The sequence below is a fragment of the Gadus chalcogrammus genome, chromosome 4, assembly GCF_026213295.1.
Source record: "Gadus chalcogrammus isolate NIFS_2021 chromosome 4, NIFS_Gcha_1.0, whole genome shotgun sequence".
In the NCBI taxonomy this organism is placed as follows: Eukaryota; Metazoa; Chordata; class Actinopteri; order Gadiformes; family Gadidae; genus Gadus; species Gadus chalcogrammus.
This window is the reverse complement of record NC_079415.1, coordinates 9,312,189-9,326,648: the sequence shown is the minus strand read 5'-3', so window position 1 is coordinate 9,326,648 and position 14,460 is coordinate 9,312,189. Positions and strand designations below refer to the sequence as shown.

General features: G+C 45.3%; 1 protein-coding gene across 6 annotated transcripts in view; it reads right to left on the bottom strand.

The window, feature by feature from the left end:
- sptan1 (spectrin alpha, non-erythrocytic 1) overlaps positions 1-14,460 on the bottom strand; it is a 44,197-nt gene that overhangs the window by 299 nt on the left and 29,438 nt on the right. For 3 of the 6 annotated variants that reach the window (XM_056588277.1, XM_056588280.1, XM_056588278.1), the window contains 21 exons: positions 14,149-14,163; positions 12,943-13,074; positions 12,357-12,494; positions 11,859-11,963; positions 10,600-10,808; positions 10,167-10,287; positions 9,719-9,840; positions 9,110-9,242; positions 8,520-8,618; positions 8,155-8,314; positions 7,794-7,870; positions 7,132-7,341; positions 5,834-6,130; positions 5,187-5,299; positions 4,705-4,722; positions 4,358-4,420; positions 3,633-3,687; positions 1,250-1,446; positions 805-858; positions 521-667; positions 129-276 (listed from right to left, as the gene is read on the bottom strand). In XM_056588277.1, the coding sequence (XP_056444252.1) occupies positions 129-276; positions 521-667; positions 805-858; positions 1,250-1,446; positions 3,633-3,687; positions 4,358-4,420; positions 4,705-4,722; positions 5,187-5,299; positions 5,834-6,130; positions 7,132-7,341; positions 7,794-7,870; positions 8,155-8,314; positions 8,520-8,618; positions 9,110-9,242; positions 9,719-9,840; positions 10,167-10,287; positions 10,600-10,808; positions 11,859-11,963; positions 12,357-12,494; positions 12,943-13,074; positions 14,149-14,163 (2,613 nt within the window). The remainder of the gene's footprint in view (positions 1-128; positions 277-520; positions 668-804; positions 859-1,249; positions 1,447-3,632; positions 3,688-4,357; positions 4,421-4,704; positions 4,723-5,186; positions 5,300-5,833; positions 6,131-7,131; positions 7,342-7,793; positions 7,871-8,154; positions 8,315-8,519; positions 8,619-9,109; positions 9,243-9,718; positions 9,841-10,166; positions 10,288-10,599; positions 10,809-11,858; positions 11,964-12,356; positions 12,495-12,942; positions 13,075-14,148; positions 14,164-14,460) is intronic. The other 3 variants (XM_056588281.1, XM_056588279.1, XM_056588282.1) reach the window with 3 other exon arrangements.

Sequence of the window (14,460 nt, the reverse complement as noted above, 5' to 3'; positions counted from 1 at the left end):
CCTATATAAATATGGCTGGGTCTCAAATATATTTAATATATTCGAGACCCAGCCACACTCAGAGACGCTTTGAATGATGAACTGTGAGATGAGGAACACGGAGTTGACATGTGGAGCCAAATCGTTACCTGGTAGAGTTCTTCTTTGGTGACGTAGGGCTTGGCCTCTGTGCTGAGGGCGCGGAAGGCGCTCTCGATCTCCTCGCTGGACTTCACGTTCTCCGTCTCGCGGCTGATCATGAAAGCCATGTACTCTTGCAATGATACGTTGCCATCCCTGCACCCAAACAAAAATACAGAGAAATTGAGCATCGACAGAATGATCTTCCGTTCATTTCTACACATTTATAGTGACTGTTAAAATAAGTTAGTATTTTTCTGCCACGACAGCCTGTGAAGCGTCCATAAACACAAGTGAATTCATTTCCGTAGAGCCCACCGAATCACAACCTTAAACTGAGAAAATGTACAATCTCAAGCCCCAGCCTCCCAAGACCCTGAGCAGCTGCCGGGCGTCTGACCTGTTGGGGTCCACCGTGTCGAGGATGGACTCAAACTCTGGGTCGGGCTCTCCCTCCTCCACCATGGGCAGGTCGTAGCCCAGCGAGCGCAGACACGACTTGAACTCCTGGTGGTTCAGACGGCCGGACTTCTCTTTGTCGAAATGTCTGTGGGTGGGGGGGGGTAAACAGGACAGAATGACGAGGGTTCATTAACTGGTCATGATGCTAATGGTGATGATGCCAATTGGACTCAAACAGCTGCATATGCATGCAGGGCTTCTCAGAAAGTGAAAGTAACTTACTTGAACATCATGCTGAACTCCTTCAGCGCTTCTTCTGTGACTCCCGTGGTGTTCCTGGGAGGGGGTGGACAGATGATTAGCCAACGTGGCCACAAGAGCACACCCAGAACACACTAGATACTAGTAGATACTATCCTATGTAGACACGGATTTTGAATAGAAAAGTAAAGTGGTTTGCCAATTTGAATTTCAAAATCGGTCTGAAAAATACGTATTTATTCTACTCCTGTGCAAGTTCTACATATAGTACAGAGGACAGGCATTATCATGCATGAAAGGGGCCAAAATAAATCAGCATGATAAAAGTGTGTGTGCATGCATGCCTTTCTGTGCATGCACGCTTGTGTCTCTGTGTGTCTCCACTCTCGGTCTGTGTATGTGTTTGTGAATGCGAATGTCTGTTTGTGCTTCCATCTGTGCGTGTGCGTGGCCGCCGTGCGCCCACCTGGCCTGTATCTGCTGCTCCAGGTTGTGCTGCATCCTCATGCCCAGCTGGTCCAGCTGGTCCCACTGCTGGGCCAGGCCCACCGTGCTGTGCTCCGTGTACTTGTTGTCCAGGATCAGGGCCTCCTCCATGGCCGCTCCGAGGTCCTCGATCTTCTTCAGCTGGCTGCGCATCGCCCGGATCTCCTGGTGCTTGCGCTGAAGGGTAAAAGGGAGACCTTGTGTGAGGCTAAGGGGCTGAACACAAGCACACCTGAAATGCCCGGAGGACTCGGGGAGTCCTGTAGCTTCAGCTGTCGCAGCTCATGCATTATGTGTGGTACAATCGTGCGTGAACCATTAAAAGCAAATGTACATGGCATATTCCCAGCATGCCTTGCTTGCTCACATTGGCCCTCATTTATCAAACGAGCGTACGACAGAAAACGTGCGTAAAATGGACGTACGCTCATTTCAACGTTGAGCTTGGCATTTATCAATTTGAACGTGAGCGCAGGCTGCGATGAAATCTCACGTCAGGTCTGAGCTCGTGTACGCAAGTTTTTTTGGCGCAACATAGGCCTACGGGTATTTCAATGATGAATAGTGCAAACAATTACAATCAAGTCAGACCTAATTAAAAACAGTATTGCTATGAAAATAATTAGAATGTGACAGGTGAAATGTTTATTCAGCTGTCTATATTAACAGGAGCTTTGCCAAATAGGTGGTCGTGTCTCAGCGATGGCAGATCTGGCTCTGTTAAGGACCTCAACGCACAGACGAGAGAGTTTTTCGAGACCGCGCCGATTTTTTTAAGGAGGGCGATGAATGGCTCTTGAGTCGTTTTCGTCTCCCAAGGCATCTCCTGATGGAGCTATGCAATGCTTTGGAGCCACAGTTAAGGCGAGAAACTAGGCGATCAAACGCAATACCTGTGCAGGTTTGCTCTACCTTGGGATTTTTGGCCACCGGGATCTTGCAGCGGGAGATCGGGGACAGGTCTGCTATTTCCCAGCCAAGTATTAGCCGAACCATGCCAGCAGTTTTGGCAGCTATAATGTCCCTCTCCGAACGTTATATTAAATTCCCATATAATAACGATCAGCAAACTGGAATCAAACGGGATTTTTATGCTATTGCTAGGTTTCCAAATGTGATTGGTGCGGTTGATTGTACCCATGTGCGTATGAACCATCTATTAATGATTACGCTTACATCAACCGCAAAAGCTACCATTCAGTTAATGTTCCGATTATTTGCGATGCCAGAATGTCAATCCTGAACATGGTAGCCCGATGGCCTGGGGGCACGCACGATTCTTTTATTTTCCAAAATAGCAACGTTGGGCATCGACTACATCAGGGCGCACTACATGGTCAGAGTCATCTCGGTGAGTTACGCTGCAGTCGCACTGCACCGGCCTCCTCCCGTTTCTCGCTTGGCCGGCTTCACAGCCGCAACACGTTTTTTGGTGCTGAGCTTCATGTCGGACCATTTTTTCTTCACCTTATTCGGAATGAAATAACTTTAACGGAATGCAAACAATAGCATATATGTGGAATGTTTTAAGCTGGATAACAGAAGTTGTACATTTAATTTATTATTTAATTAATTTAATTAACAAACCTCTTCCGTAGCCCGACGAACATTGGAAACACTATTCACTGCAACAGTTATTTCCTTCCATATAGCATTCTTTTGCTGGCCTTTAATGCCAGCTATAGGCTACCAAATAAAACCAGACGGTTTGCATCCACCATTGACCCGAGCGTCTCCATTTGGGTCTCAGAAAAATTCCTCTATTTTACCGTTGGACGTTTCTCCATGTCGTAAAAGTTAGGGGCGAGACTTCTGAAGACGTGCTTTTATATGGGCGTGTTACGTTAATTACGATCGATCTCAGCCGCCGTATTTATCAACACCAAGATCCTTCGTACGCTGGGATTGGTGTGATACGAAGGTTTCGTAAATCTCACGTGGGTCCTATCGTAAGATGAATCATGCGTTCAGATTTGCGCTCATTTCTACGTTCGTTTGATAAATGAGGGCCATTGAGTGAGAGTACTGAAAGGGTCGATCAGCATCCAAAAAGAATGTTTCTTATGGTATGACTAAAAGTTAGATGAGTCCAATGGACAGTCCTTTGCAGAAGATCAAGTAATTGCTTCAATTTTCCTTATTAAATTATATCTAGCTAAAAAATATGAAAAACATTGAACTTTCTTTGTAACCCTGCAAGAGAGTGCTCCGTGGAACTACAATACAGTGAAAACGTTCAGTCGAGGTTCATTAAAATGTTGTGAGAGAATGGCTGTATTTCCATAAATAATAAAACACACACAGGTGAAACAACACATAAAGTGCTCATGGTTTTGCCATGTAAAAATGTGGGTGACATTTACCTTGGTGGCTTCAAGTTGTGATTCCAATGTTCCAGATTCTTCTACCATGCAAGACCTAGGCAGCAACACAGAAACAATCAGATAGGACCCAGCAGATACAGATATATACTTTAGATGTCAATCTAAAGTCAGATTTGTGAGACTTTTTCCTTCCTCCGATCACCCCTCTGTACAAAGGGTCTATTCTGAGCAGAAGAATGCATGCAAAAACTCTAGCCATCTAACCCATACCATGCAAGGTTACCACCACCAGCCTGGAGGACTGGTAGTTATAAGACTGGTAAAGACCTGGAAGTAAAGGACTGGAAACTGCAACTTCCCCTGTGTTGTAGTTCCGCATGTTTGTATCGTAATTTGTAAGTGAATACATGTATTTATAAAATAAAATGAATGCACATATACGGCAACCCTTAGGTTTGCCGCATTTACCTCGAGAATTTACAGTTTCCAAGTCTCATACGGCCCCAGTGAACAATAACGAGTAATGACGTGATACCAAGCGCCTATCAAATCTAGTGAAACAGTGCCTCGTGTGGGGAAAACTGGCACAATGCATCCTTTTTAGTTGGTTCTTCAGCACAAGGTGAACATTAGTACGGTACACGTTGAGCAGTCCAAAACGGTGTGTTTTGTTTTAGACCAAAGTGAATGATGTTACACAGCCTTAAGGGCATGGGGTCGAGACAGTGAGGGGAGGGGGGGGAGGGGGCGGTAGGGGGCTTGACCTTCCGGTGAGGTCGTCAGCAACCTGGTAGTGATAGACACAGACTATGCCCCGATAAGCGATGCTATTCAGAGATGGGACAGGGAGGGGTAACCACAAGAGGAAGACGTCAGGAGGTCACCAGGTCAAAATAACTACCACACACCTTCAACAGGTCCTTGCTTTTAACAGTCTTAAGAAAAGAGCTGTCCATTTCCTTTGGTCGAGCATAAGCATATTAAAACCAAGCAAGCTAGCCAACCGATGGGACTAAACAAATCTGTTCACATAGAGCAGAGACTCGTTTGCCCTCATTGTACAATAAAACACGCCATCACACCATAGACAGAGAGAAAAAGCTATATTTACCCGTCCAGAAGATATGTCCTGATTGGTAGATCCAAGGCAACAGGGAGAGGAGAGAAAAAATCAAGACAAACATACATTAACGTTGTGTGCTGGATACTGCTCACTGTAATATGCCATGGTAGGCTAGCAAATATTATTATAAAGTTATTACATTTCATTCACTTTTATACACATCGAGCTGAAATCACAAGTGTTGTGATGATGAAATCCCTTCCTGTTTACTCATGTCAGAAATAGGATGCTTTTCAAGAGATCCAAATAATTTGTGGTGGAAGGAGTTCTTGAATTGACGTATCAAAATGTTAAAGCCAAATCATTTGATTTAAATTTGACAGCGTTTAGATCTCGAAAAATAATATTAGAGTAAACAAGTTAATGGATAATGTGCACTCTATTTATGTCAGAACTTGACCTATATTCATCTGCTAAAGCTAGGCAATCTTTACACGTGCAGCAGTGCTCTAGCGCCCCCCGTCTCTCACCTGGTCTCCTGCAGCCACTGGTGGAAGGTGTTGGCGTGCTGGGCGAACTCCTGCCTCAGCTTGTCGTTCTCCTCCTGCCTCCTCTGCTCCTTCTGTAGCTCCAGCTCGCGCTCCTGCACACATCACCACGGCAACCACCAAGGTCCATCACAACAAGGCCTCAAACCACTATGTGAGTGAGACATCCACATGGTCCTCAGCTTGGTGTGGAGGGTTTAACTGTTCTGGTGTTGAATGAGGATTTGGTGTCTGCAGTCGTTTGATATTAAACAACACTAACTCATATTGTATTGAAGACATCTTTTATGGGTTTGTAATCAATATCAATAATTAAGTGTCTTTTTTTAATTCATATTCCAATAAAAATGTCCAATATCCCAGCATTTGATCCAATACATTTTGAGTACGGTACATTTAATATATTTATAAAAATAATTCTCTTGCCTTACAGAATTTGGGGATTTACTTTGTTTCAAGTTTATTTTTATCCCCACATTTTATCAGTACATTGATTATCACCATTGCAAGGCGATGGTGATGGTGATAAAAAAACAACAAATCATAATCCGAATTTAGACTGTGTGTGTGCATGTACGTGCGCGTGTATGTGCACGTGTGCACGTCTGCCACGAGCACATACACCATACCTTGATGATCTTCTGCAGGTTCCTCCAGGTCTCCTCCAGGGCCTCCATGGTGAACCAGGTGTAGGGGTTGGACACCACCTGGTAGCTCTTGATCTGCTGGTCCAGCTCGGCCAGCTGGCCGAAGTCGGCCTGCGCCGAGCTCAGGGAGGAGCGGAAGGCATCGTGGGCCTCGCGCAGCGCCCGGATCTCCTCCAGAGAGTTGCAGCGCACCGGGTCCGTCAGGTCCTCCTCCGCGTTCTCGAACCAGCTGTTGAAGGCCGACGCCTTCTTGGCGAAGGTGAGGAACAGGTCCTCCACCTGGCCGGGCGAGAGACAGAGAGAGAGAGAGAGAGAGGGGTTATCCGTGTTCGTCACAATCAATGAAGTGCATTTTTTTTTTTTTTTATTTAACCTTTATTTACCCAGGCAAGCAAATTAAGAACACAATTCTTATTTTCAAGTGCGGCCTGAAACTGCATGACTGCTATTAAAACATAATTCCATGAAAAAAATATTTTCTAAAATAGTAATAATGTTATCATTTCTGGTTCCTACTCTGTACTCTGCATCTTTTTTAACTAGGTTGAGCACAATATACAACATAATTATTTTTACAGCTACTCCCAATTTTGATCGTATGCTTCCACTGGTCCCTGCCTCTCAGGTAAGCTGCTTTGGATAAAAGCATCTGCTAAATAAACATATGGAAATGCTTCACATCAATGTAGTCCCCTAATGCTTACTTGGAAACCTGTGTTGCATTCAAGTCTGATTCCCCCTCGACCAATCCTGCCATGATCTATCTTCTTTCGCTCATTAATGTATTGCTCTGATTCCTCAAGAAATGTCTTTATACTTTTAATTCTTTTTTGACTCTTATTTTTGACTCTTATCTTTAATCTCTACACTTTCTGAGGTAGTCTCTCTCTCTCTCTCTCCTCAGACGTCTCTCTTTCCCCTCAGATGTCTCTCTCCCTCTCTCTCTCTCTCCTCAGATGTCTATCTCTCTCTCTCTCCTCAGACGTCTCTCTTTCCTCTCAGATGTCTCCCTCTCTCTCTTTCCCCTCAGATGTCTCCCTCTCTCTCTCTCCTCAGACGTCTCTCTTTCCCCTCAGATGTCTATCTCCCTCTCTCTCTCTCTCTCTCTCCTCAGATGTCTCTCTCTCTCTCTCTCTCCTCAGACGTCTCTCTGTCCCCTCAGATGTCTCTCTCCCTCTCTCTCTCTCTCTCTCTCCTCAGACGTCTCTCTGTCCCCTCAGATGTCTCCCTCTCCCTCTCTCTCCTCAGACGTCTCCCTCCCTCCCTCCTCGCCGCCTCACCTTCCTGAAGTGCTGCTGGGCCTCCAGCAGCTTCTTCTTGCGCGCGGCCGAGTTGGAGAGCAGCTGGTTCCAGCGCTTGATGAGGGCGGCGTGGCGCGTCTCGATGGCCTTGGACTGGACGTGCTGGGCGGCCAGCAGCTGGTCCATCAGCGCCGTGATGTTGGTGATGCCCTCCTGCTGGAAGGCCTGCAGGCCGGCGTCGAACGTCTCCTGTTAGGGGGGGGGGGGGGGGTAGGAGTTAGGGGAGGCAAGGCAATTCTAATCCAACCTCAAAACCCACCTGTTCTAACTGGCACAATAACTGACTGGTCACTGTGCACTACACTTGTTTTCATGAGGTCGATGTTTGGTTTTAATAATGTTTGATGCTGTTATTTTTTGCTTTTATTGTTGTTATTCTATGCTTTTTACTCTATGCAAGGCGACCATTGGTGACTTGAAAGGTGTCAAAAATAAAATGTATTATTATTATTATTGTTATTTAGGCGTGTTTATGGTACGTTAGCACCAGCACTAGTGATGGAGTTCTTCACCATGAACAAGAGGCCGTAAGCCGTGCTGCTGTTTAGGGTACGCTAAAGAAACGATAATATTAAAGGGTATTGTCCTCCAGCTCCAGCTCTAACAGTGGCTTCACCAATGTTCCCCGGTCCAGTGTGTACCTGTTTGGTGAGCAGGGTCTGCACAGAGGACAGGTCCCTGCCGTAGTCGTCAGTCTTCAGGCTGTTCTCCTTCTCCCCTGAAGACACACACACAATTATATGAATTTTAGGTGCATTGGAAAGCATGCAGTACTTCGTAATATATGTAAACAACTTTTTAGATCTGTAATTTGTTAATGGTGGCCATTATGGAGAGCGAGAGAGAGAGCGAGAGCGAGAGCGAGAGCGAGAGAGAGAGAGAGAGATATTTAGCTCGTAAAAATAAGCTTCGAGATAATATGCATGCTGGTATTTATGTCCATGGTAAGTATGGTGGTGTCTACGGTAAGTACGGTGGTGTGTCTACGGTGAGGGGTCCTACCGATCCAGGACTCCACCACGTCGGCCTTCCAGTTGAACTGCAGGAAGGCAGAGTTCTCGTCCAGCTTGGCCTTCCTCTGGGCCGCCGCCCGCTCCAGCTCCGACACCTTGCCCCGCAGGGCGGCCATCTTGGCACTGATGTTGTCAACATGATGGTTGTTCTAGGGAATACACACCAATACGTCTGTCACACGGGTTCCCGGTTTGTGCATAGACACAAACACTTAGTTTCTTTATTATCGAAGTTGAGTTTTGTCATTTAAAATACTTCTTATAATTGTCGATACAGCTTAGTTTCAATGCTGAAGCAAATTGTGTTAGTGTCGACCTCAGCTCTCTCTTATTTAGTGGGAGTATTTATTGTACCTTCTTGATGAGCTCGTCTCCATTGGTGCACACGTCGTTGACCCTGTCCCTGTGCACGGTGAAGTCCGTCTCGAATGCTTCGTGTTTTTTCAGCAGACCCTGTAGGATAGATCAGAGAAACAAATGTAAACACTCCGGGTTTTTAAGAGGTTGTGGACAATTGTCCCAACATTTTGTTCATTTAGTACAAGTGGAAGAAAAACCAAACCAAACTTATTGGAAATGGAAAGTGATGTAGTGTGTTTCATAGCAGTGCTATGGATGGCTCCTGGTCCAAATCTCAACTTAAATGCACAAAGTTTAAATATAGTAGGATATGATGTAAATATGGACTCAAATTACCCTCTATAGGGCCTGCAAAAAAGCTCTTCCATGGGTTATTACTCGTTTTGGCGGTTATGGGTTACCATGGCCACATCCGCCCCCAAATTCTTATTGTTTTTAGTTGCGTAAGCGTAAACAATAATGTAGCCCTGCCCCCAAATAAGGAAGAATGGTCTACCAGACGTCAGTCAAAAAAGGGGGGCGGGATTTGCTCCTACAAGGGGGGGGGGTTTTGATTGGCCGTGAAAGCAGTGACCCTGACGTACCTGCACCGCAGCCAGGGTGTCGCCGTAGTCCTCGCTCCCCACCAGGTTCAACTTCTCGTTTATCCACGCCTCTTCCTCTTCCACGTTCGCCACAAACTGCTGGTACTCCAGCGACTCTTCCAACCTCTGCCCCCTACGCAAACACACAAGAGCAAACACAGAGCCACCCGTTACTGGATGTCCAACCCCCATTACCCCGAAGTGCAGGCCCCTTGTGTACCATAGAGGGGGGGCATCATATAGCATTGGCGGTACAATTGGCCTCACTCATTGGCTTAAAAAGGGGTCCTTCCTCTTCATAGAGTTTGAAGAGAACCTAATAGGGTGACCTATTGATGGTGGCAAACTGATTCTTGGACGTTTTATTTTAATTTTGTTATTATTATTATTTTTATATATTTATATGGGGGGAGGGGGTTGTCTGTTTATATTTATTATTTATTTGTTACCGTTTGTATTCTATGTATATCTGAAAATCTGAAAATAGAGTTTATAAGAAAAAGATGAACCTCACTGAACCACGTCAGTTGGGGCGAATGCCGCCCCTGAGGTTCATCATTGACGGTGTGGCGCTGTTCAAACAGAGAGTAGGATGTGTGCGAGACTCGCCTCGCTCCAGACAGGTCCTTGAGCTCCTTCCAGTGGTCCACAAACTGGGCCAGCCTCTGTTGGATCTCCTCCTGCCCGATGGTGTTGTCATCGGACAGCTTCTTCCCCGTCTCCAGTACAGACTGGGAATGATGCATAACACACACACACACACACACACACACACACACACACACACACACACACACACACACACACACACACACACACACACACACACACACACACACACACACACACACACACACACACACACACGTCAGTGGTCAGGACGGACTGAGTCTACACACGATTCAAGCCAGTGGGAGCAGCAGTAGTCGTGATGCTACACATATATATAGAATATATTCCAGTAGAAATATATTTATTTTAATTGCACTAGCTGGGTGACCGTTAGAGAATATATTTGGAGAGACTTTAATGATATAAATATATGGTGGCCCCTCACCTGGATGGCCGGCTCGTGGGCCCCCAGCTCTGCTTCCAGCCTCTTGTGCTTCTTCCTCAGATTCTGCACTCCCGTCAAATCACGTCCATAGTCCTCCGAACTCACCAACAACTTCTTTTCCCTGGGGGGGGGTCAGAAGATCAGGTCAGAAGAGAACCAGGACAACCACGGTTTGTTTATCTACTACTCTTAATTGGGGACGGACATGTTTTTCTGTATATCTTTTGCAGTCTCTGTTCATGATACATACATTTTTTGCAAGTTTGTTTGTTAGCTTATTTGTATTTGTGTTTGTTTGTCTGTGTGTGTGTGTGTGATTTTGCACACGTTTGTCTGCGTGTGTGTGCGTACGTGCATGTATATGCGATGCGCGCGTGCATGTGTGACTCCGAGCATTGTGTATGCGTGTGCACGTGTCCCTCGGTCCGCTCACTTGATCCAGGACTCCTCGTCGTCCAGGTCCCTGAAGAACTGGTGCAGGCGGTGGGACTCGTTGAGCTTGGCGCGCCGGCCCGCCGCCATGCTCTTGATCTTGGCGAAGCGGCCGTTGACGGCGTCGCGCTTGTCCTTCACCACCGTGGTGTCGAAGGCGATGCTGCCCATCAGGCTGTCCGCCTGGCCGTTCAGGTCCTTCAGCCGGTCCTGGGGGGCCGCGCGGGGGTGGGGGGGGGGGCAGAGGATGGGTTAGTTTGGAATTAGGAGAAAGTATTTTATTCATAATGGATCATGAGTGTCGGGATGCACGATAACGTCAGGTCGACTCCAAGGAAAAAGATATATTAGTGCTGTCAGTTTAACACGTTATTAACAGCGTTAACGCAAACCAATTTTAACGGCGTTAACGCAAACCAATTTTAACGGCGTTAAATCGTTTCATCGCGCGATTAACGCAATTCTTTTTTTTACATTTCTTTTTGTTTTGTTTGTTTTTTCTTTGGCTCAAAACAAAGAAGCAGTAGCCTGACTGCTATGTTCAAGGCAGTATGTTCAAGGCTTTTTTTTGTATCGTCCTGTTTTGATCAGTATATGCCAATTTTGTTATCAATAGAAAAACATTTGCACAAGGCAAGCCGATGCACTTCTCAATGTTGATAAGAGCATTAAAATTAGAAAAGTTAATGGGACAAAGAAATCAAGGGATATTTAGCATAGAAAAAACATTTGCGATTAATCGTGAGTTAACTATGGCATTAATCCGATCAATCGCGATTAAATATTTGAATCGCTTGACAGCACTAATATATATATATAAGATACAAGAAAACTCAATACAATCTTAATGGAAGTTAATTGATGGTCCTATCCTACAGAGGGCAGTATAGTGCATTGCCTGTAATCAATTCTAATCAACTGGGTTTCATTCTGCTTGGCCACACCTCTCGAACCCCAACATATCCCCTCACAAAAGATCAGATTGCAAAAACTGTCTTTCTGTCCTTAACTACAATAAAACAACAATTTTAAATCCTCTAGCCTGGATATCCTCCATCCTGACTTCTTAAAAACGTGAGGTCAACATTAAGTGCTCACCGCGTAAACACAAACACCAACCACAAAACAAACAATCAAACTCCTTCAGATGCATTTGTGTCTGAACGTTTCCAAAATGTCCATCATAGTTCTGTAAAGAGACGGTTGTCTCCATAGCAACAGATAGTAGTGGCTAGCAGGCAGGTCGGGCATCCCACTGACCTCGTGGGCGGAGATGTCCGCCTCCAGCAGCTGGTGCTTCTTCAGCAGGTTGTTGACCGAGGCCAGGTCTTTGCCGTAGTCCTCGGAGGCCAGCAGGGCGTCCACCTTCAGAGGAACACAAAAGGTTTAAAACGCAGCATTCATTACCTGATCCCTTATATGATACCAACAATTGTTTGGAAAAACGATACAAAAGTATTTAAAGCCTTTTGTGGTCGAGTTATTTACATTTCAATTTGTATGCGTTTTTTTTTACATACATTTGGTGATGATATTCTTTTGGTTTATAAATGATATGTTTTTCTGTATTCATATATTTGCATATTCTATTTCGTTTAAATTCATGATTATAGAATTACTTTAAAACTTGACTAGCATCATTTTCCCTTTTCTATGATTATTCTCCATCTTGAGCAGCGTAACTCTGCCGGGCCATTCCCAACAGCATCGGAATATCCCGCAACATTTTTTCCCCGTCCTGTCTGTCCCTCAGCGTACCTCGGACAGCCAGAAGTCAAAGTCCTTGATGCCGGTGTTGAAGTTCTGCTGCTTGTTGGCCTCCTTCAGCTTCTGGCTCTTCTCCGCTGACTTGTTGACCAGGAACTGCCACTGCTCATCCAGAGCGTTCAGCCGCACCTGGAGGGAGGAGGACAAACACATCATGCATGTTAGCAAAAAGGGGGCTTTTGTTTCGCTCATATTATTGGATTTATTGAACCATATTTTGTTTAACACGGCTGGACTCATCGAGATTCATAGCGTCTTTTACAAAGAGAGACACGGCCAAGACAAGCAACAAACCGTTTCATCATCATTAATCCCAGATTCATTATGAAATCAGAAGCATAATAGCGTCTCAAATGCCTTCAATTCAATTGCAGTACTCGTTTCCCTCGTTCTCTGTTTGGGGACATTCCTAAATGTGTTTGTCTATGTGCACAATGACTTAAAGTCAATGTCCATTGACTGGAATTAAAACGTATTGAACCGCTGATCCCTAGAGATGACCCCACTGGGTTCAGCAGTTTGCTGACAGTTCAAACCGGGATGCGGCATCTCTTAGCGCGCGGGGGAGTGGGCGTACCTTGACGGCGTCCTCGCTCCCGGAGCAGGCCCCTCTCTGGATGAGGGCGTTGCCCGTGTCGATGACCCCGCGGATGCGGTCCGCGTTGGCGTGCAGCTCCGCCTCGAAGGCCTGGTGCTTCTGGTGCTTGCTCTGAGGGCGCGCACGCACGCACGCACGCACGCACACACACAGATAGACAGACAGGGGGAGGACACAGCAGATGCAATGAGAAAGCGTTGCTTTTAAGCATTTCGTCCTGATGCAATAAGGATGTGTAATGTTTGGTTGTGAGTGAATGTTTCTTCTAAGCTGTATTCTTAAAAATAAAAATAAATAAAAAAGGTAAAACCGTTGCTTTCATACAGACTTGCCATTCAGTGCAAAGGCCCAAAAAGAAAATAAATTAATGTACAGAATTTAATTAACCCATATGGCTGTGATTAGGTTAAGTAGAAGCTACAAGTGAAGTTATGCACAGTGATAAAAACAGGTGCACACGGTGGATATGAGCGGTCAACAGGACAACGGCGTGGAGCATCCAGAGACACGAGACAGATGGGTGACGCGGACAAGATGGCGGCGTGGAGAGCCACGCCCACTAAAGAGTCCACTTCCTAAAAGAGAGCTTTGGACAGGACCGGCTCACCTTAAACCTGCTTCATGTGCTGTTGACCTAGTCTTGAACTGAGAGCGTATTTCTCTGCATATTTGTTTTACATTAAATATTGACGGTTGCTCTTTGTAAAGATTTGGAAAAAAAGTTAAACTGACTTGAACATCTTGAATTGAACAAGAAAAGTCTTTCTCAATTACCTGCTATAAAATAAGCTGAATATAAAACATAATAATATAAAACATATGAAGCAGGTTTGAAGCTCACGGTTCCACATTCAAACACAACGGACAAAAAAAATGTACACATATATTGTGAAGCCACTACCAGCAATGACACATAGCGTCTAACGACAACAACAACACAACTACAACGGAACAAATGAAGCAAGAGCATCGAACCACAATTAAAAATGATGACCCATGTGAAAAAAACAACAACACAAAGAAGCCAGTACCAAACGAGTACCGATGGAGGCAATGAACGTAAAGAGAGAGATGGTGGCGATGCTGCTTTCTACGTTGTGTACGACACACAGAAGCAAAAAAAAAAAGACGCGGACACATGGAGGACCTAGTCGGAGGTTAGTCAGCTAGTCACTACGAACTTACCAGCAGTTTGGAAAGCTACAAAAAAGATAGGACGATAAGAAAGAACACAGGATTTCAGTATCGACCGGGACATAGAATACACTTTCTTATGTGGTAAAGAGACAACATATTTCCCCGCATGATAACCACAATGATGAATAAAACACACCCATTTTAATCTTTCAAGAAATCAATAGGTTAATTCAATATAAGCAAACACAGTTTGTTCAAATATACACTGTAATAGGACAATGGGAGGGGGGAGGGGGGGGCGCCACGCACACCTCTGAAACTATCTTCAAGGTCCCGAGGAGAAAACGCTTCATATTTAGG